The sequence below is a fragment of the Cydia pomonella genome, chromosome 14 (genome assembly GCF_033807575.1).
Source record: "Cydia pomonella isolate Wapato2018A chromosome 14, ilCydPomo1, whole genome shotgun sequence".
In the NCBI taxonomy this organism is placed as follows: Eukaryota; Metazoa; Arthropoda; class Insecta; order Lepidoptera; family Tortricidae; genus Cydia; species Cydia pomonella.
This window is the reverse complement of record NC_084716.1, coordinates 11,916,293-11,939,589: the sequence shown is the minus strand read 5'-3', so window position 1 is coordinate 11,939,589 and position 23,297 is coordinate 11,916,293. Positions and strand designations below refer to the sequence as shown.

The following is a 23,297-nucleotide window of genomic DNA, read 5'->3' as shown; positions in this document are numbered from 1 at the left end:
ACGGACATGGCGAAACTATAAGGGTTCCGTTTTATGCCTTTTGGCTACGGAACCCTAAAAAGGACAGTTCTAACCAATTTCGTAGTTAATTGTCTTTAATACAAGATGTTATATAAATAGCGGGGATCCGTCTAAGGGCATAATTCTGTATCATATCTGATTAGGAAAAAGTAGACGAAGCAAGTCATCCAAGTCGGCCAACCCTCCATACAAAAACCAAAAAAAATTCGGGTCAACATTTTCTTCTACTGTTTCCTAATCAAATCATGACAACGAATATGCCCCTAAACGAATCCCTACTATTTTTGTTACACCTATGTGTACTGTAATTCATGGGTGGCGACATTTAGACTTAGGTAAAGTTAGACGGTTTGACGGTAGTGTCAAAGGTTACCTGATGACCCGCTGATGTCCATGGCCTTAAGGTTCCTTCCCTTGATGACGGTAACCGTCAGTCGACCGGCTGTGGGTAAGTAACAGAGCGAGAGCATCAACTCGCCGAGGTCTTTCTTCTCCTGTTGGCAAACAAAAATAAGCTCATTTATGAGTTTGCTGATATGGATTCATAAAATTAGTTCTTTAAAATCATATAATACTATGCTGTATCCGCTTTGTATAGTCGTACACGAGTATTTGCTCATTATAAAATCGTTGAAGGCCTAAAAACAGGTGGCTATAGTAATTAGATTCCATATACCTGCAATGAAACTTACAGGTTGCCATTTTTTTCACCAGCCGTTCTCTGCGTAGTGAATTTATAATACGTCATACTGAACAACGTTTATTTTGGCTGTCCCATAAAACTCAACGGCATGACATCAGTCGGAATGTATGAAACATCTAAATTTAATTCGCGGTTTCGGCAGTGGTTCCATGAAGATAAATATGGTTTATTTTTCAAGTATTCAAATAACAAAGTACCTAAGTCTAATAAAGCTACGCCGGGTCTAACCCTACACCTTTGACCCTAGAAGATTTAAATCAGCTCATTAAATCTTAATATTTTGGTTTAGAGATTCAGCTATAGACAAAAAGACGGAATATCTCTTATATGAAGACGTGAGATACGGAGATAATAAGACAAATTAATATGCGAGTAGTTAATGTAAGAACTTCAACTGCCAATATTGATATGAAACAATATTTTTATAGTAAGATTTTTATATTACCATTGTTATCAATTTGAAAATAGCGACATCATTAGTCAAAGCAACAATACTCGGCCTTGATCCTTCCTACGATCCACTTTTATTCCAATATTCAATATACCAGAAACGAGGTCCCGTACACCCATTATCCATCACTTCCCTAACACAAGCGAGCGTACGAATCTAGCCAACCATTATTATTGTGACCCCTGAGATAAGTAAAAATTTAAAGAAACATTGTACTTATTTTGATAAGTTTGATTATAAAACTTCAGTAAAAACAAAATTATATTAAATATAAAAACGTGTCACTCACATTTTTTTAAGTTGAATAACTCGACATTTATTTTTCTGTACGAGAACGACGACGAACAAAACGAGTAGGTAATTTTCGACTTAAGAAAAAAGTAAGTCACTCGTTTTAATATATTTTCTATGTACTTATTTTGGTTCAGAATGCACTCACGTCAATAAGAATAGCAGGCTTCCTTCAAAACCACTCACCTTCATAAAATATGCCAACAATGGGCTTAAAGTACTTGCAAAAAATGTCGTATCTACATGTAATTTTCGAGAAAGGTTCGCCATTTTGTGTCAACCAGAATGGACGTGACCCCTGATTAATGACGGCATTAAGACATTTCCGAAGACCATGGTGATTTTCAACCTATGTGCCCCGTTAATTCGTCAATTATGTATTTTTTCAAGAAAATATTTATACATTTAATTTTTGGAAGTTTTTAAAATGTGTAACATTCCAAGTTATACAAGGAATATTTTGATTAGCACTGACATTTATTTCTAGGTCGTACCACATTTAATATCAAAATTGTTTACTGAACAGCCAATTAGACCATTTTGATGTCTTTTAGTATCTACATGAACTTAAATAAATGTATAATTTTCAAGTAAATCTTTCGTCTTAATCAGTTTATTAATAAACTTAACCAAGAAGCTACAGGTGGCAATCATTATATAAAAGATGTGTGGATTTTGGGCGTCTCGCGTCGAATGATAGTCCCTATGGCAGTTCCTTTCCTTCCAGTATATTTTGAATGGGCTTAATTGAATAATATAATTAACGAAACATGTTTTACCGTATTTTTATTACTTAAGACGAAAGGGGACGACCGTCCGAAACCGCTTTTCCATACAAACGTAGTCCCCATTTTTCTCTATGGATATAAACATTTTTGAAATATTTTTATAAAATTAGATGTGTTTTAACCGTTTGTTTTTTTTTAGTTTTTTCAATTTTGTAAACATTTTGTAAACATTTTCAATATTGTAAAAGTGAGGAGCATTTAAATATTTGTATGAAACTATTTTTTTGGCGTCTAACTTATATAAACCCCGAAAGTTTTTTTTAGCTATGACTACAATACATAAAACTCTGTTAAAATATTTTCCATAATGTCAATATCCAGGGAGGAAAATGGGGACTACGTATATAAAGAGAACCGATCCCCTTTCCTCCTAAATGTTACATTTCTATATAATATGCCAAACTTCCCAAAAACATCCATACACATTAATATTATTAATAATCATTCGAGAGGAATAAAGTAAGATGGATGGATATTCGACAAAAAAAATAAGAAAAAACTGAAACTAATTAAGTACCTAACTGAACATTGTCTAGTATTTAAGACGAAAGTGGAGGACCCGCGCAAGATCACCTTTTCATACAAACGTAGTCCTCATTTTCCTCTCTGGAGATTAACATTATTGAAAATATTTTGACATAATTTGTTGTATATTAACCACAGCTATGCTCAAATATTAGATTTTTTTTCGAATTTTTAATTATTATAGCAGTTAAAATTTTGTATGAAATTAGTTTTTCGCTTCTAATTTTTATAATATAACAAAAATATAAAAAAAGTCAAACGTAAGGGTATGGTCAACATACATCAAATTATGTAAAAATATTTACCAAAATGTCAATATCCAGAAAGCGTTTGTATGGAGAATCGGCCGTCCTCTTTCCTCTTAATACTTACAAGCGAAAGTTTTTCTCTATATTAGGGGTTAAAACTACACTTCTGTGTATTACATGTAACAACCCTCTAGAAATTGACCCCCAGGCTAAAAACTTTCCACAAGAATTATTAAAGAATTCCTTACTTTATTAAAACAGTACAACAAAAACATCTCAAGGTAGAAATGAAAAAGCTCGAATGTACGTTTGAGGTATCCACGAGAGTAAACAAACCTCGCATTATGGAGCGTTTCCGAAGTGCGAGGTGCGAGGTGGTACACTTGGGTGCAATTTTACTTGTTAAACAATAAAATAAAAAATGCGGCGCTAGCAAGCAAGTTTACTTCCCGAAACCCGCCCTCATGCCGATACTTCGCGCGTAGAGAATTTGCTTTTGTAAGTACTAATTAAAACAGCAATTTACTGTAAGCGCGCTAAAATTATATAAATATTTTCCATACAGAGCGCATTATAGCATAGCACACAGTCAGTTAAAATCGGCCGCACACAGTAGCACTGCTTGAATAAGCTAAAAAAAAATACTTAGAACAAACAAATTAATCTCGTTCCAGATCTCGAAAATATCACTCTAAATTTCAAACAAAATGGCAAAAATCTAGATTTCTTGCTCTCGAGAATAAGAGTCCCCGGCAAGCTCGGCTGAATTTCACCTTCCCACGCAAACGGAGTTGCGTTCTCATTTTAAAACTACGTGTTGGATTGTAATGAAACTTACAATGACATGATGTATATCTAGTCCTGTAATTAGTTTATATAGCTCCAGTTTATAAAACAAACGAAATAGAGCAAAAACAAGTTTTGTATGAAAAACTTAAATTCGCAGTTTTTTTTTCACTTTGGTATCTGAAGCTACATAAACTAATTATAGGACTAGATATACCTTACCCTATTGTAACTACAAATTTTCAGAGCAATCTAGCTAAACGTTTAAAAATGAGATCATAATAACTACCTTTTGTATGGAGAACCGAGCTTGTAAATTCGCTCGAGATCTCGCAGCTTAGAGGTCTCGTGACATTGAGATTGCATTCTTTAGTGGCGTGCACGTTCAAGTTCAACGTTCAAGAGTCATCTTGAACCGAATTCGATATTTCTCAATTTTAACTTGATTTGATAATTCTCAGGTATTGGTCGCATGTTTGTATAAGTCTAGGCACAAACGAAATGCATAAGAGAAATATCAGACACTATCGTGACCAGTGTGCACGAGGTTCTCGGTTCTCTGACATTCAGGGCGTCCGCTAGCCGACGCGGTTGAACGGAGCGGCTGAGCGGGTTAACGTAAAATAGTAAGAGCAACGCTAACTGGCTCGGACGCGTGTGACTGATTTTACGTACAATGGCACCCGTGTGCGTGCACCCGCACCGTGAACCGAAGTCAGCTAGCGGACGACCGTACATGAAATTATATTCGTAATAAATTTTGGTTTCTACTCTACATGACAATCGTCAGTATATTCAAAAATTTAATAAGATCTTTAGAGAAAAAAGTCAGCGAAATTTGGTTAAGTAATTAATTACTTAGTGTTTCATTATTTTACACAATTAACTGAGGCAGCAAAGCCATATTTTATTTAGGTTAAAATGGGTTATAAGGGTTCAGAACAGATTTCGTTATTTATTTAGAAAGGGTCAAAGTTTTTTAACCCCTCGTGCTAATATTGATACCCAAGCAAGTGAAATATTCCAAAATGTAACTGTAGAAGAGAACATACGGACATACGAAAGCAGTCTGCCCGAGTCAAAACGGAGACCTTTACTAACTAAATCGGACGGTCAATAAAATATATTTCAACGAGTCACTCATGGTTTAGTGGATCGAAGCATAGTGTTGAGCAATTTATCGACTTAAAAATGAGATCGACCGGTTTTAATAAAATAAAAAAAAGTTACAAATAGTCCGGAACAAACAGGCAATTGTTTTAATATAATTTTTTAGTTGGAACACAGAGGGAAATAAATTTTTACTTATCTGAAATTTATTACACGAGAATTCTCACAATAACTACAATTTACTGTCAACAATTGACAATCTACTGTCAAGTAGCCATCGAAAAACGTTATCTGCCTCTCTGCCACTTGAATACATATGCAAGAGCAATAGAGAGGCAGAAAACGATTTTCAATATTTTGATGGAGGTAATAGGCCCTCTGAATTGGTTGTACCTACTAAACTATAGGTAAGTAAGTATGAATAAATTATTACCTGTGGCGCAGCGAGTATGTTCATGGTATACTCAATCTCCTGGTGCAGGTCTGCCGACTCCAGCAGACCCTTGAGGACTACGTGGCCGATGAGGTCGTGTCTCGAAAACCGGTCGAAGTCATACACGGAGAACTGCAGGTAGCGCTGACGGAGCTCCTCGTATGGAACGCTGGACAAATCATCAACAATGTTAATGAAATCATCAACAACGTTCAAACTATGGGTTCTTGGTCGTCCAACACGAAAAACAATAATTAAAAAGGTAGGTAACTAATAGGTTTAGGGGGTTCTTCTTCGCTCAAAGATTGAGTCTGACGATGTGAAGAAGTAACGTCACTCGGGGTAGACCCCAGAATGCTGGCACCCAGCAATTATGGCGTAAACGCCGGAGGCAGGGGATTTGGGGGGGGGGGGGGGATGGGGTAATTTATATTTAGTTTGTTCACTTAAGGTAAGGTTTATTTTTATATTCTGCCCTTCTTGTTAGTTTGTGTATTTAACCTGTGATTTGATTAATAAACGAATTCCTAATAGATACTACTTATAAAGTAATAATGTTAGTTACGAGTAGTACCACTAGTCCTACTGTCGCCAATGGGGTTAAGAATTGAGGATGTTGATTGCAGTTAAAATAATTTATATCTATCAACAGTGCATGAAATTAAAAGTTCAAAAGTAAACCGTAGATTGTAGTCATATTTCATTTGATGACAAATTATATTTAAAAAAGGCCGATTTAGACGGTGCCAGAACTCACATGCGAGTTTCATTACATTGCGGTATTAGATCGAACGGCGAATTGGATGTAACCTCAACAATCCGTAATGAAATAAAATCGCATGCGAGTTCAGGCACCGTCTACATCGGAAAATACTTCAAAGATGTCACACGCAATTTAATTTAAAAGTCAATAGCTGGATATCGTTCCAACAGTCCAAAACAACAAGCTGATTTGACCTGTCAGTAAAAATCCCTATTAGAAAACTCACCGCAGTGGATACAGAGACACTACATAAATATCCATTTTAATTTTTCCTAAGTGTAGGTCCAGAAGCTTCAGGTTATGCCAATGCCTTTTCGTATTCGTAAAACATTCATAAATAAAGTATCGTTTGACTTTGATTGTATGACCTTGCGTGCTTATAATATCCTAAATTAAAACAAATTTCAATTCAAAATAAATACCTCACAGATCGGTTTGAACTGTGATTAATGTTTGATGATATCTTCAATCCTAAATAATCTGAGGTCGAATGAAATCGAGATAAATATTTGACTTCAAAAACTTATTAAGTCTAGCTTCATGACCCTAGGTTGTTGACCTTCAATGAATCGAGATTACATAAAAATGCAGAAAAATAGGCCAGCCAAAGTGTATGGTTTATGGTTTAAGAATGTATTTCTCCAAAAGAATATTATAATTCACTTACATAGTAAAGTACAAACAATTATAATATACATTATTTACATAGTACACGAACAGCATAAAATATATTCTAAAACAAAACAATGTATTTATTTTTGTAGTGTGAATCGGCAACTGGCCGCGTAGCCAACGTGCATATCGATCACGCTCCGTGGCGAACGAAACGCAACTGTCACAGTCGCACTAATATGGAAGAGTGATAGAGAGAGATAGCTACAATACGCTACGGAGCGTGAACGATTGTAACGTTGGCTACGCGGCCTAGTAAGCCAGTATAGTTCAGAGGAATTGTTATCGCGCGAGCGCGGGCGGAACAGGCTGGGGTGTTCGATATTTAATAAACCAAAAATAAAAGTTTACAACCCGATGTAGGCAATGTATAGTCTGTCCGTTTTTCTAAGGTCAAGTACGCCATATTAAATGCACGGCGAACTTGATCTTTGAAATCGGACAGGCTATAATAACAATCAATACCTATTAATAATGTGAAGATGCCCACCTGATGCACATCCGAGATGACTAGTGCCAAAATCGATTTCTAGAAGAATTTTGGGCCAAAACCTATCTACTATATATTAAATCGCTTTTCTTTACTGTATTTTTTCTACCTATTCGCCCTTTAAAAAGAAATACGTCCTTCAAATAAATCTGATATTCACAGCAGAATGCTGTTTTCCCGCGCAAGTAGATTTTTAGGTTAATATTTTATTACACATTGTTTAAACATCAGCAAAAAATACTTTAAAAAACCTGGTCGTAATCGTACCATTGCCTACTGACACAGGTACAATTGGACTAGTAACAGGTACGTTTGCGTATTCTGATTATTTGTCTGCGGCGCAATTCGAATTTGAGTTGATAAGCTTGGAATCCCCCTTGCCGTTCCTAACGAGAAATTGAGAAATTTTGCTCCACCAAGCATCAATTTCAATCACACGAGGTTGAAAACTTTCCCGCCCTCTGACAGTCTGTTTATTGGAATACTGAGCTATAGTGTACAAAATATAATTCACGTCAATTCGCAGTACAAATTGTTCGAGGTAAAACTAACTGTAGACCTCGCGCACACCCATGAACTATAAACTGAATTAAAAAAAAAAACATATAATAATTATTATTATCATATCTACTCACAAAATTTCAGGAGAATCGGTTGAGTAATAAGACCTGTACTTGCCCAAACGGAAACAGAAACCTTTGCTTTTCTCGGTCAAATGTAACTAAACGTATGTATGTAATGTGTAATAACTTAAACTATCTACTTATTTAATAAAGAATGTATCAATGATCAAATACAGCAGTTTAATCGAATCCAATACTTTAGAAAACTTTTTGGAGCTTAATGTTGAACAATGCGTAATTATCTCGTAACTGAGTGTTGTTTTGTTAACGTGATTGAAAACCCATCGTTATTTTTATTTTATATTATTCTTATAATTTTTTTTTTAATTACACCGTGAATAATTAATCTGTAGCTTACATAAAATATAAGGTGGATGTTTGTCCAATTATAGGTAATCAGAATTATAGCTTATTCCTGTATCTGGGCAAACAATATGTACATAATTATGTACAGAAGAACATTTGACTTAAACTATTATTAAATTAAATTTAACAAAAAGATAGAACAAATAGATTAGATTCTTATGCTTTATGATCTTGCAGTTTTGTCTACTATATGGTATGGTACTAGCGAACATGGACGCCAAATTTAAACCCATTCGCAGTTATAAAATTATAATATTTTTTTGGCAGAATTTGAAAGTAGGCAAGCTTAAGAACCAAGCCTTCTTTAACAGTTTTGCATGATTCACGGTTAGTTTCACTAGACTTAAATCGACCGGGATATGAAAACAATATAAAAGGTAATCACGGTCCATATCGCGGTCGAGTTAAGTCAAGCCTTTGGTGCAGGTACTTTAGAAGTACATGGGAACATTTCTATCTTTCAACTTTAAGATTATTATTTATTCCATTGATTTAAATCCACATAATTTGATTTGCAATCACTATTCACGGCGACCAATATGATACGAGTATTAAACATTTCGGGTCGAGCGTCGGTCACAGCGCGGCTTACATACATCAAAACTGGTAATTGGCTTCAGCGATGTAATTATCTTGCATTAGCCAATTCTAATGTACAGTGAAATGGTTTTGATACATTTTCATTAGTATCACAGTATATTCGTGCATCCGTGGAGTTCCTGCTGCGTTTGATCAAAGTTTTCCACTAAGTAAACGCTTCGCCTAACGAGTACATCACCATCCGCAGTCTTGTTTATGTTTCCCTGCGCACCGATTGTAAACATCCTGGAGGTCTATTCAGATAGTTATTTCTTGTTATCGATTTTAGTTGAAGGTGTTCGCAAAAAAAACGTAAATCGATGTACAGTTTAGCCGTTTGGCACACGCATAATACAGGTCAAAACATTTTTTTTGACCCGCAGTTCTTTAAAAAAATCTCTTAGGGGGGAGTGCTGAGTATTTTTTTTTGTATGTGATTTTTTTGACACGACTGGTTACTCGCAGTCGCACATTCGTGCGCACGAAATGCAATAGCTTTGTTATTAGACATCTGAAACGCATCAACAAGTATGAGCAAGATACCTAGTTTAGTTACAATAATTACATAAATAACAAATTATCAAAGCAGAATCAGCCTCCATGTAAAATGTAGGTAATTACATAAATGTTAATTAGTGATGACCTCAATTCGAACATTAAAGATTTATTTTTGGGGTTTCCGCATGGACTAAAATTAGCGGTTTCATTACGATCAAAGCGATTAAATTAATAACAATAATAATTACCTAGATAATTGACGAAAATACGTTTGACATATAAGCATTTTTACTCACTATAATCGCGATGTCTTTTGATGCAAATGCATATATATATATATATATATTACATAGATACCATCCATTACGGGATCGTCAGATTATATTATAATATACAATACAATACTCCTGTAGTGGCAGCATGGTTCCATTTTTATCGCTTGTTTACTTGCTTACTATGCACGTAACTTTCGCACTTACAAACTTGTTAGAACGTGACAGGCATTGTGACAAATGATAAAGAGCCGACCATCTTAGCCCTACTGGAGCGGATACGGTTTAGAGTTCTTGCTCGAAGCAGCTCGCGCTCTAATGCTGTATTCTGAGTTCCTACTGCCTCTAGTAAAGCCAGGAGACCCTTTACGTCGTATTTGTAACAGTATAGATCGTTTCATTCACGATGACGTGTGCCTTGACTCGTATTGTCATGTTATTAAAGGTTAGATTTGACAAATCTGCGCGACATCGTGGATGACAGGAACTATAAGAATAAATAATTTACTTCAATCAATATATTCAATGTCACAAGACGTAAATGTCGTAATCAAATACTCAATATTCTTAACAACTGCCGCGGGCTGCTATAACAACCATCCTAGAGATAGATCGTCAGCAATCGTTATTATGACTATTGTCGTTTTATCTAATGATTATATTGGTTGTTACACTTGTTAGTAACTTCGACTTGTATGTATACGTACTTGTCAGTTATTTAAGTCCGTTTATTTTAAGTATGTTTTAGTAAGAGCAATTAAGGAAGTAGGTGTTCATTTCAATACTTTACATAATAATTTACAGATGTCGTGAATAATTCTTTCCCATCGTTTTTTTACGGAAACGTACGAACGTGCAATACAAAATAAACTGAGGTTGACTGATGTAGCATGACAAATACGAACGATCCCGAGAAACTACGATGGGAAAGGATTATTCACTACATCTGTACATTACTTTCTGTCACATAATTCTGTTGTTTCTCCAATATAGAAAAAAAGCCTTCAAACGTCATAAAAAATATAATTCTGACCACAACAAAACTGATTGGCCGCAAAAATACCGAAACGAGACATGGCTCTATATATCCGCAGTCGTTCTGTCACATTCGTCCATCGCACCTGGTTCTTTGTATTTTGACCTCGCTTTATTATCTTGGACAGCAAATACTCTGCTTTTATGTCCTACATCACGTCACGTTATAGTATATTTACGTAACAATATCTTGACTTGATTAAAGTTAGTACAGAAAATATAAAAGTAAATAAAAATACCGATAAATAATTCGAACGTATCAGATTATTGTTTTAGCTTTAAGATTCCACGGCAAGCTCGGCTGTTTCACCTTCCCATACAAAAGGAGTTTTGTTCTCATTTTGTAACTACGTATTGGATTCTAATGAAACTTTACACATACCATGACATATATATTTAATATCTATGCATGTAATTAGTTTATATAGCTCCAGCTTACAAAACAAACGAATTAGAGCAAAAACAAGTTTTGTATAAAAACTGAGATTCGCTGCATTTTATCAACTATAGTATCTGAAACTCCATAAACTAATTAAAGGCAAAGATATACCTTATCCTATTGTAAGTACAAAGTATCAGAGCAATCTAGCTAGTCGTTTTAAAATGAGAGCGTAACTACGTTTGTATGGAGAACCGAGGTTGCTGCGGTCTCTTGGTAAGGAGAAGGTTCTCAATGGATAAAAAAAAATGTATTTTTACATGTTGTTTTGCAAAGAGCCATCTATTGAAAACGAAATAGACTCACGTACACTCCGCAAAAAGGCGCTTTCATTTTAAAACGAGAAGCTGATAACTTGTATTCTTTTTTGTTGCTAAAAATTGTAAAACAAATAAAAAGGGCATGTAGATTTTTTTATGTAACTCGCTATATTTTTTTGTATTTCAATTTATAGCAATGAAAATGAGTACTAGACATAGATTATGCTACTAGAATGTCCATGCCAAGTTTCATGCAATTTAAACAAGCGCGTGAGTTGGCACGAAACTTGGAATGAGAGCGTAATTTCGATAGTATGGTGGCGGCTAGACTCGTGTGAGTCTAGTTCATGGAATTTGGCTTTACTGTCGTTTTAATTTTTTTATGCGATAATAATACCGCTCTCGGTTTACTCGCTTTTAGCTCATAAACCCACACGTATTTTAATGCCTTTAATTATGCAGCAGTCACATAAACTAGTATTAAAAGAAGCGTTAGAAAACTGACCTGAACAGGAAAGTTTCATTGAACACCGGATTCAAGTTCTTGCGATGCACTTTGGTCTGGAATTTCTTCTTGCGGTCTGGCAGCAGGAACACCTTGATGTAGGGGTCGCTGCTCCCGGTCACATCCTTGATCGGCAGATCGCGAGCTTCGAAGATCTGGGTAAAGAAAGGATTATAGTCAGAGAAAAATCTAAATACAAATTTATGATTGAAAACACGTCGAGATATTGGTAATATTATCGGAGGTTTTCAGCTCTCCCGAGCGAGGAGCCGGTAGACCTCGTCGGCGACGGCGGGATAACTTGGACTCCTATTTGAGAGGCTGTCCAGATATAGCACTAAACAGAGACGAATGGAAAAAGAGGGGGAGGCCTTTGCCCAGCAGTGGGACACAGTGGGCTCTGAATAATAATCATTCAGCTCCCGAGATGATTAGACGTGCCATTTGGGTTCAGACTATACCACCATTACTGCTAAGTTATGAAATGAAAATCTTTATTTCAGGCAACTAGTAGCCCATATATAAATACCTTAAAATTAGCATATATTAATATTAGGCGTAAGATTTTTTTTTATAAAAAAAAAAAAACTTAAAACCGAAAACTACGAAAATATTATAGTTGCGATGAATTATGCAACCCCGCAGTGTCAGGAAGCCGGCCACGGAACCGTCGGAACTTGTCACTCTTCGGCAAAAACTCCTCCTTGTTGAAGGTCGCTAGACGTTCACTCGGAACGCTCACCAGAAAAGAATTAAAATTCGCATTATGTCGAGATTTCAACTTCGCGACCCTCAAAACTTTATGATGTCATCGACCTTCGTAAGGTAATGTAGACTGGACACAGCAGCGTTGCCGGTGTCGCAAAAATGCTGGTGTAGTCAATACGCCTTGATGCAAAAGCACACATCTGTCCTCATTATGACAGGCGTAAAAAACAAACTTCTGACATAATCAAACAATAAAAAATCTTCTTCATCTAACGAGAAAGTAAGATAATCGATACATGCACCGAAGAAATCTGACGCCAGCGACGCCATGATTTCAACTCATGAGATTTCATTTAAGTGCTCACATATTCATATTCTCAGAACAGAAGTAATATGTGATTCTGCAATAAAGGAGAAAGAAAATATTATAATAACAATGTTTCATTTCTATTATAATAGCGCCAGCCAAAATTCATAAAACCAACTAATTACTATGAATACTAAAGAACAAATTATTAATTATTTAAATTGTTTAAGTCAGCCTTTACCAATTAATTTACAAAAGCGCCGCCAATACGCCAATTTACAATACATAATTCAATTTTGAAATTATGCGTAAATTATCCTGTCTGGGTAAATAGCTTCGGCATACTTTCCAAATTCAATAAACGTGAGGCAATTCCCGTAAACGAGCCCTAAACTACAGAATCCTACGTCTAACAAGATTCCGTTATTACGAATTGAACTTTGTTCATTACAAGTTAAGGTAGGAATTTAAAGTCACGCTGAAAAACTGAGACGAGTTTTCAAAAGTAATTTCAGTTTGGTTATCGTAACAGCTTTATCTTAAAGTAAGGAAGTTGTTATCGAATACCAGGCTTACTCAGCCGCACTCGGCCCCACAGCGGCTGTCTTACACCAAAACCTGACAAAAGACGTTTCAAAAAATGCAAGATCGACAAAACGGATTGAGAAAATTACATTATAAAATAGGTAACGACATAAGCGGTGGTGGCCTAGTGGATATGACGTTCGACTTTTAATCCGGAGGTCGCGGGTTCAAATCCTGGCTTGTACCAATAGGATTTTCGGAACTAATGTACGGAATATCATTTGATATTCACCACTAGCTATTCGGCGAAGGAAAACGTGAGGAAACCTGCGTACATCCGCTAAGAAATTCAAATTATCCAAAGGTGTATGTGAAGTCCCCAGTCCGCATTGGGCCAGCGTGGGGACTATAGCCCTAATCCTCTCGAACACAAGAGGCGGTCGCGGCCTGTGCCCAGCAGTGGGACATATATAGGATGAATTATTAATTATTATATAATATAACTAGGTAACATGCTTATCTACTATTATACAAACTTATATTTAGTTTGAATTTCAAATTCTACCCTGTCAAAATCTGTATTTGAATATTACAAAGGGATGATTATTGAAAAGGGCTCCCATCGTCGATATTTACTGGCAAATACAGGTCACTACAAAAATATATTTAAAAATACATTAATAAAGTACCATAAAAAGATAAAAATTAATATCCACAGCACAGGCTTTCTCAGATATAAAATCGTATTCAATTATCTATAATCACAGTGTAATAATAAAAAGGTCCTTCAATTAATAAGCGCCAAAAAACGTGTATTGTGGTTCCTCAAAAATATTGCTTTTGCCAGGTTCTGTTCGGGGACAGAGGCAAGCCATAGAGAGGGCGTTCAACCTTGGGGACGTCAAATTTATTAAGGGTCAGGTATAAACGTAAGTGGCTTTTGGGCCAGAGTTAGGATTAAACAGTTTCCTGAAGTCTCATAGACCTGCTGCCGTCAAACTTTTCAAGTATCTTAGGGATTTATAGAGATGTGAGAAACGCTTATCCTTTTAAATATTTGTTAATACAAATACATGTGTGCGCTCCTTTTTGCCGGATGTTTTCTAAAGCTTATTATACTACACAAGACTACATGAATGATAAAACAACGTGGGATTAATTGTGATTCGAAATGATTAATTATTTATTATATTTGAATAATGATGATGAATGGATATTCCAATGCATGTATTTCCTTTGTTGTTTTTATTATATTTGTTTGACATTTAGAATTTATTCTAGAAACAATCTAGACTAGTATTTTTTATACATTTTTTTTTGTATGACTATATTTTGTGAAAGTTTTAGTATTAAATTTGATCTATGAATTATATTCATTAGTATTATATATGGAATAATATTTACAACATCAATAAATTGCTCTGATAATTAGATTAAGATAATTATATGTAATACTGTCTTACTATTCATAAGTGCTTGTTGCTAGGTCTACATGAATAAAGTATATTTGAATTGAATTGAATTGAATTTTTACTTTTTTTTTCATCATACTTGCTCGAAAAAGATCTTATTGCATGCAGGTGTACTGAAGGACAAAGGCCTATATTGTTCCCGGGGGAGTTATACATTCTGAAATAAATAACTTTTTTTTTACTGCACTACTACTAGTACTGAAAGACAAAGGCCTACATTGTTCCCGTGGGAGTTATGGATTGTGAAAAAAGCTACAACTCCCTAGGGAGTTATAACTTTTTTTTATTATATCACTAATTCATACAAACCAGGTAACGTAAATTAGTTATATTTAAAAATACTGCCGTAAATAATTTAATATATTTGTTTATGTTTGAAAATATTTAATTTGATTAATTTAATAGTCCTTTAAAATATTTTCATATAATTTTGAACCGTGGCTGCCTGCTAAATAGTTCTGTGCCTTCGATATCTAACCTGTCAAATGACCATATGGCGGACGAATAAATAAATAAATAAAATAATAAATATTATAGGACATTATTACACAAATTGACTAAGACCCAGAGTAAGCTCAATAAGGCTTGTATTGAGGGTACTTAGACAACGACATAATATAATATATAAATATTTATAAATACTTAGAAAACACCCATGACTCAGGAACAAATGTCCATGCTCATCACACGAATAAAATACCCTTACCAGGATTTGAACCCGGGACAATCGGCTTCGTAGGCAGGCTCACTACCCACTAGGCCAAACTGGTCCTCGTACGAATGTTTGATACGTCACCGTATTTAAGAATAATTCCTCTTAAAGTTTATTTTTTTCTTCGCAAGTGTGATGAAAAACATTGTGTATGTAACTCCGGGGGTAATAATATTGCAAACTCGGGTCTTTAGTTCCCTCCACCCTCAGTTCCAAAAATTCACTTACCCGTCGCACAATGTACTATATTTATTTGGTACAAAAAACTGTAACACACATGATTCAGCTAAGAATTAGTAAGTATAATAAAAATAATACAGTGTAGAGACAATGTTGGATATAAATTTATAGTATTTAGAGCGAGTCCGGAAGTCTAATAACCATATACCACTACTTAGCCATGTCACTGGTTTGGAACAACTAGTGAGATTATTAGAATTATTATATATAATTACACAAAGTTATCTCGATATAAAATCAAATTTAATATGCGGCATATCGGGCTCACCTTAAAATATGCAACTAAATTTAGAAAACCTTTTTAGGCTAATCTAAGCTCTCGCTCCAGAGGGTACCAACTCAATTATTCCACATCCCAGCTAGATTGAGCTAGGCCGTATAGGTTCCCGCTGAAGCATGCAGGCTTTAAATAGACACTAATTGCATAGTGCCTTTGACGAGCGTTCGAAGTTAGAATAAAGGGGGCTTTGTTGCAACGATGTAAAGTGGTGAAAGACCTCAGCAGTTTCCAGGTCGATTTTTCGTGTTATTCATAAACACGGTACAATCCTCAACTACCTTAATAGGTAACTAAACAATTAATATTGTTTGTCTTCATCTGTCATTTTGACTTATGTATTTGTAAGAAGGGAACAAAACATAAATGAACTAATTGAGGCTTGTCAAGTTTTATGAATAAGGGGGACAATACACGACTAAATTAACAATTGTAATACTAATATTTTGAAACTCTAGGTCCAGGGGTCCCAGCGAGCACAAGTTTTTTGCAGAAATCACGAAACGTCTGGTTGACGTAACTAATGACCGAAGAGCTGGCGGCTTCCTCGCACAACGTATCAGTATTGCGATGCAACGAGGAAATGCTGCCAGCATCCTTGGTACAATGCCTCAAGGGTCTATTTTAGATTTAAGTTAGTTATAGTAATCCTCAGTATATTGGGAGCGTGCACGACTGTCACGCAACCTAGTGTCCGCAAGTCTAGGGGAAAACGTCAATTCACTACATCTTATAAAACTACTCCAAAACTAAAAACTACTGAACGGATTTTCATACGACTTTCATCTATCAATAGAGTGGTTCTTGAGGAAGGCTTAAGTATATAACTTGTTAAGGTTTTGTGTAAATTGTTTGAAATATAACGATGTTATCGGAAAAAATCACGCTGGCTAGGAGCTTTAATCGAAAACGCTGCCTAATCCGTTTGAGCTGTAACAACACAATGTATGGTGGGGTTGTTTCTCATTCATAGGTCTACAAAAAAGTCCGCGATGTTAAATGTCTATCTTTTAAGGATAACTTACTATACATATTCGTAACTTCTAGAAAAAGATCACGTAATATGTGGCATTTGCAAAGCTATTTACATGGATACATTATTAACAATTATCGAAATAAATACGTTAGTTATATTAAGTATTTCATACAGATTACATTGGTCCGTTACACCATACAATTTAAATGAATATTTCAGGAGTAATCGTAAATCAAAGTTTCATTTCGAGCCATATAATTGTACGAAATGTTAAAAACGCTATCCGCAGTTAGTTCAAATTTTTACCACCTTATGCGCTGGGATCGCTTTATTTACCCCCACCATGCATTTCGCACGGTCCCAATACCCATTATGTATAAATATTGTTATTGTGAATAAAGTTTTTTTTTAAATATATGTTGGATATTGATGATGAATTTCATGACTTCATGAGTCTGTCATAACGCAGTGGGGTCCTTTTAGCGGCCTGTTAAAGAGTCTCAGAGACACCACATGAGACCCGAGAGCTAGCGGCTTCCTAGCTCAACAAGTTAGATTAACAATCTAATCAACAAATAATCAGATGAGATCAGGTTGAATATTGCGAGGAGGTTGATCGCAACGTCTGCGCGATCACATAATTCTGTCACAGCAATCAGAAATATGATAATAAATTAATAGTTTGGAGGAGAACTTCTGGCAGTGCGGAGTCTTATCTGTATAATATAAAAAAATATATAAGGTGCTAACAAATTAGCTACAAATATTTTCACAGCTGATAGTACACGGGTCCTGGAGTATATTTAAGTATGAAACATTATAGGTTTTATGATATTGTTTAGAAAAAATTGAAAGACAAATTTGCTACGTGAAAACACGTTGCTAATGAGACCTCCTTGAACCGATTTTTTTACCTAACACTTACTGGCCATTTCACGTGCCGCCGAACCATAATGACATTTAAGACAAACAATTGTTGACATGACAGAAAGTGTTAAACATCATTTCAGTTGATTGCACACCATAGTTGCACACTATATATATTTTTAGATAGAATTTTTAATTTATTTTTTGTTCGGTAAATGAAAACAAAAAAATATATATGAAAAGTTTTCCTCATTTATATTTAAAGTTAATTGTTATAATGTAAAGTACTATCTCTCAAAATATCGGTAATTAATTTATTAGCACCTTATATATTTGTAAAAGCATTTTGAGATTTATTTTAGTTTTAATTCATATCATAACAAAACATTAGCAAATAGTAAAATCAGAATACTCCTCCTGTTGCGTGCATAGTCTATCACGCGGGAAGGTATGTAATTAAGTTGATATTCAAAGTCCAGGCCCATCAGTTTAGACAGTCGTAAACATTAAAGTAGGGTATAAAAATATGAGACATGCGTCACATAAGATTATAACTATTACAAGTAGGCCTCAAGTAGGTAAAATTATGAATTGAATATTCTCTTTCACGTCTCATGCTCACGACACATACATTCCTATAAGCACAAAATTGCTTGTGTCAGAAGAAACAAAAAGACTCTTGCGGCCGGATAAGATGTTTGCGAAAACAAATTTTATATCAATATTACTTGGAAGAATGCGAGACATATTTTTCTTTACTTTTATCCGTTCATCGACCTCAAATGACATCAATTCAGAGAAGGTTGACATTTGACTTACAAATAACCATTTTGGTCTATCGTTGGGCCGAGCGGCATTTCATACAATACGTACAATCGCACATACTCAAGAGAGGCCAATTCAATTGGGTACTACAATAAAAGGTAACATTTCTTATTTAGATTAAAGTGGTCCCACACAGGGGACTATGTGAGACCAGTAGTAGGTGAGAACCTACTACGTTGTTATCCGCACCTTTTATTTCTTAGCGTTGCCGCTTCTAACATCTAGTTAAAAAGCATTTTATTGTTCTGTTCCGTAGGTAAATCAATATATTTTATTGAACCTTATGTCAATGTTATAAAGACGTTAACAACGGCAGCGCTTTTGTTGCTGTATCTGTACGTAATGTATGTTAAACTATATACCCTCCTTACGCATTCAATGAAATATATTAAATTACGGGAAAGGACATCTAGTTATTGTATTACTTGCATACATGTCCAAAAACCGTAAATGTGTACAATACAATACAAATACTCTTTATTGCACACCTCAATACAGAAACAATACAAATAATACAGCACATTAAGAAGAGGTAAACAACAGGCGGTAAGCGGTAAGGCAAGAGCAAGGCGGCGGTTGTAGTTAATTGTATCTTTGCTATTATAAACTTATTTTCAGTTTGTACTAACCGCACCCTATGTATCGACATACGAGTAGGTTTCGATGAATTAGATAATTTTTTTTTAGTTATAAACATTTTATTTACAATAACAATATACATAATGGTATACAGATACTTAAATCTAAAATAGGCCCTCAAGGCATTGTACCAAGAATGCTGGCGGCATTTCCTAGTTATATCGTATACCTAAATTATCCTAAGCTAATCTACGCGAATTTATATTTGATTTCCGTTAATTTCAAAGGTGCATTCCAATTTACACCATATCGGAGGTAGTCAATATTTTATTTTAATCTGATAAGGCTTGCCTTAGGGCTTGTTTACATATTGATTTGTATTATGTACGAGTTTATACATGTACCATTGAATGTAAAATGTATAATTGTTGGTGCAATAAAGAATATTTACTTACTTACCATTAGATAATTAGCCTCATACTTTAGGCACATTACCCGTAACCAAATCCGCACGAAACGAATCATAGGTAATCCAAGGGCGATTCCGTTAATTTCAAAGGTGCATTCCAATTTACACCATATCGGAGGTAGTCAATATTTTATTTTAATCTGATAAGGCTTGCCTTAGGGCTTGTTTACATATTGATTTGTATTATGTACGAGTTTATACATGTACCATTGAATGTAAAATGTATAATTGTTGGTGCAATAAAGAATATTTACTTACTTACCATTAGATAATTAGCCTCATACTTTAGGCACATTACCCGTAACCAAATCCGCACGAAACGAATCATAGGTAATCCAAGGGCGAGTAGGCGAGGCACACGGTCACGAGGTCATTCACCTACAGGAAGTACTATGGGGGTTAGCAAAGATGACAATTGTTTGCGTCGTGATAACGAAACGTCTCTCTATGCACACTAATATGGAAGAGTAATAGAGAGACAGATAGCGTTCCGTTGTCGTAGCGCAAACGATCGACATCTTGGCCTAGGCTAGGTTAGGACACTCTGCAAGCCAGCAACAGACATGTAAGGGATCACATGAGCGGAATCATGAAGCCTCGTGAACTGCAGCCGCCGCTCTTTTAGTGGGTTAAAGAGAACATTTCCTCCCGACTGAGAATTAATCTGAATATCTGACCATCACCAGCTGACACAATCTTGGTAAATTTATTTATTTATAATAGTAAGCTGAAAGTGTTCCAGCTGCGATCGCGCCATTACGTCGTCAATCATCGTCGTCATTACTTCAGCTCGTTTTCGTACAGCTTCAGCGCGGCCGCTGCTGGAGGAAACCATCGCGAGCGCGAACTTCTGGCCGAAAGGTTCCGTGGTAATATGCCGAATCCAACACCTAACACGCAAAGCAAACAGAAAACTGTGTTGCCGAAATGATTTTAAGCTTTTTATTATTGTATGTATGTATGTTGTACGGTTGTAAGGTAAGATAAAAAATAAATTTGATCTAATTAACAGCTGATATAGTTTTCCTTCAAGATAGCTTCTTATCTGCATTTATTAGAAATTTTCATAGGCAAGAAATTGCTAAAGTTATTTTTTTCTACATGATTGGCTGGCTATCGCTAACAAGGCACAAACATCTTCCTTAACCACTTTTAGAGTTAGCGTCCGGGGGGATTTCATCCCCAACACCTACGCAATTTATGCCTGTCCCGAAGCGTATATCGCCTCGTGTTCCATACATACGGATATGAAAAAACCAACCAAGTGCGAGTCGGACTATTTTAAAAGGCAGTATTTATTCAAAAAAATCAGATCCGACTGTTTGACTTCTATCAATTGAACAGTACAAGCGAGGCATAAAGTCATATTTTGACTTGCTTACACTCAACACTTTGAATATTTTACTTAGGTAACATTCATAACATAGTATTGTTACTACGGTTATAGGCAAAACTTGGTATCTACTGATTCACACCTCACAATGTTTCTATATTTTAGACGCATAGTCTCAAGTTACTAACGTCATCCTCAAAACATTTGCATGGCAATACTATGTAAATAGACGGATGTGAAAATACTCCTCTAAACCTCAGAACAAATACAGAAAATCTTCAAATCTGACCTTATCAACTTTCGGTATCTCGGTAACTAAAAATGATATAAATACCAGAGTCAGCTTATGCGCTATTTATCACCGTTATGATAAAATGTTATCTGTCGGATCTTTATATCATTATATCCGACATTATAGAATTCTAGACAAGAGTCAAGACATGCGTTGGACAAACTTGATAAAAACTATGATACAAACTACCAAATTGTAATATTTCCGTTACACTGATAACCGTAACAAGTAAAGAGGCACTGCAAAGTCCGTACTCCGTAGACATGCCATCATACGTTGCCGCGATAGTTATTGGTGAGTTTCAAATTTGATATTTTTATTTTAAGGTCGTTTTTCCTAATATTTTCAAATGTAGGTACTTGTGAAAACGCTCTTAACCCTTCCAAGTTACCTATCCTTTGCCAACGCGCACAAAGCCGTATTGCTGTCTCGCTTACGGCATGTTCTATGAGACGCCATCTTGGCGAATCAGTTCCTGAATTGATGCAGATCCAAACGCATCTCTTAGCCGAAAGAAATAAAAATGTAATAAAAATTAGAAAAATTGTTGAACCAGAGTGAAAGTGATATACGTGTGTACTGTCGCTGAGGATCGTGGAAAGTTTTACGAAGTGCTGGCCAGCTCAAGTACCGTACAGCAAGATCATCAGGTATGTGCGCAGGCATTTCCTAAATCCCTTAAATCTAGGCGTCAAGCAAGTACTTTTTTTTCTATTTAATATACAGTCCACTTAATAAAATCCCTCGTGGTGTCTTGAGGGCTCCCATACATATTTTTCCGCGCATATTCATTTCCGCACAAATATAGGTTTAAAGGCACTACCATATTTTTGGTCCATTCGAACCGGATAGTTAACTATTTGTCATAAATATCCCGCTAACTATATGGTCATTGTGCTAACGTAACTGAAATATTCTGTCAATCACCTTACTATATCTCCCGCATCGGCAGTTATTTCGTTTTATTTCCGCCCCGCGTTGCTAAGTACAATCGATCGTAGGTTATTTCCTAATTTATTCTAATTTTATGACAAACATACTTATACACGTGTTCCACTTTTCCTTTGTTCACATTCCATAATTGTTAGCCATCTTGGAAATAGGCAAAATAATTATTTCAATTCCTTCGTGATAGTTCGGATTTGTTCGGCTAATTTTATTTATTCCGCTCGTTTCATTCCTATACTCGTACGATTGCACAGCAAGTTAACGCCACACCGCTCGCTCAAGTATTTCGGGTAGAAAAATATTACGTTCACCGTGTAACGGCGTTGACTCGCGGCTAATATTCGTTAGGTATACCTATTTAAAAGGGAACTCATTTATTTAAACCGCATATATTCTATAACATTCGCATAAATTACGTCTAGTAGAAATGCTAAACTAAATAGTACACTACACCTTCATACTAAAATAACTCATAGGTTTATTATTTATTTACGACGTTTTCATTTAGTTTTATTGCAAAACTTATTCGTACCCAATAAAAATGCCAAAACAATCAAAACATAGAAAAGGCAGCGAGGACGTTATTAGCGATGATTACAATACAAATAAAAATCAGCTAGCCCTCTATATAGTTCGGCGCGACGTTATATACAAGCGCGTAAAAAACATCTTGGAACTTGCTCATAAGGCGGAAACCGATCCTACTCAATATAGGGCATTTCACACGAGTGCATTAAATTTGGATAAGATGCGTGAAGACTACCAAGCCGTTTTAGAGTCCTATAATTTAATGCAATTGCAATTGCACCCTGACTCTGAAATAGATTACGAGTCATGGACGGCCTTTGAGGAAATGTTTTGTTATATTAAGCAAGTTCTGATAGATAATGAATCCAAGGTTCCCTCTGA

General features: G+C 35.5%; 1 protein-coding gene across 2 annotated transcripts in view; it reads right to left on the bottom strand.

Annotated features, from left to right (window-relative positions):
- Positions 1-23,297, bottom strand: part of LOC133524963 (synaptotagmin-6-like) — a 168,559-nt gene that overhangs the window by 7,513 nt on the left and 137,749 nt on the right. For both annotated transcript variants that reach the window (XM_061861130.1, XM_061861131.1), the window contains exons 6-8: positions 11,859-12,013; positions 5,357-5,525; positions 395-515 (exon numbers count right to left, since the gene is read on the bottom strand). In XM_061861130.1, coding sequence (XP_061717114.1) covers positions 395-515; positions 5,357-5,525; positions 11,859-12,013 — 445 coding nt within the window. The remainder of the gene's footprint in view (positions 1-394; positions 516-5,356; positions 5,526-11,858; positions 12,014-23,297) is intronic.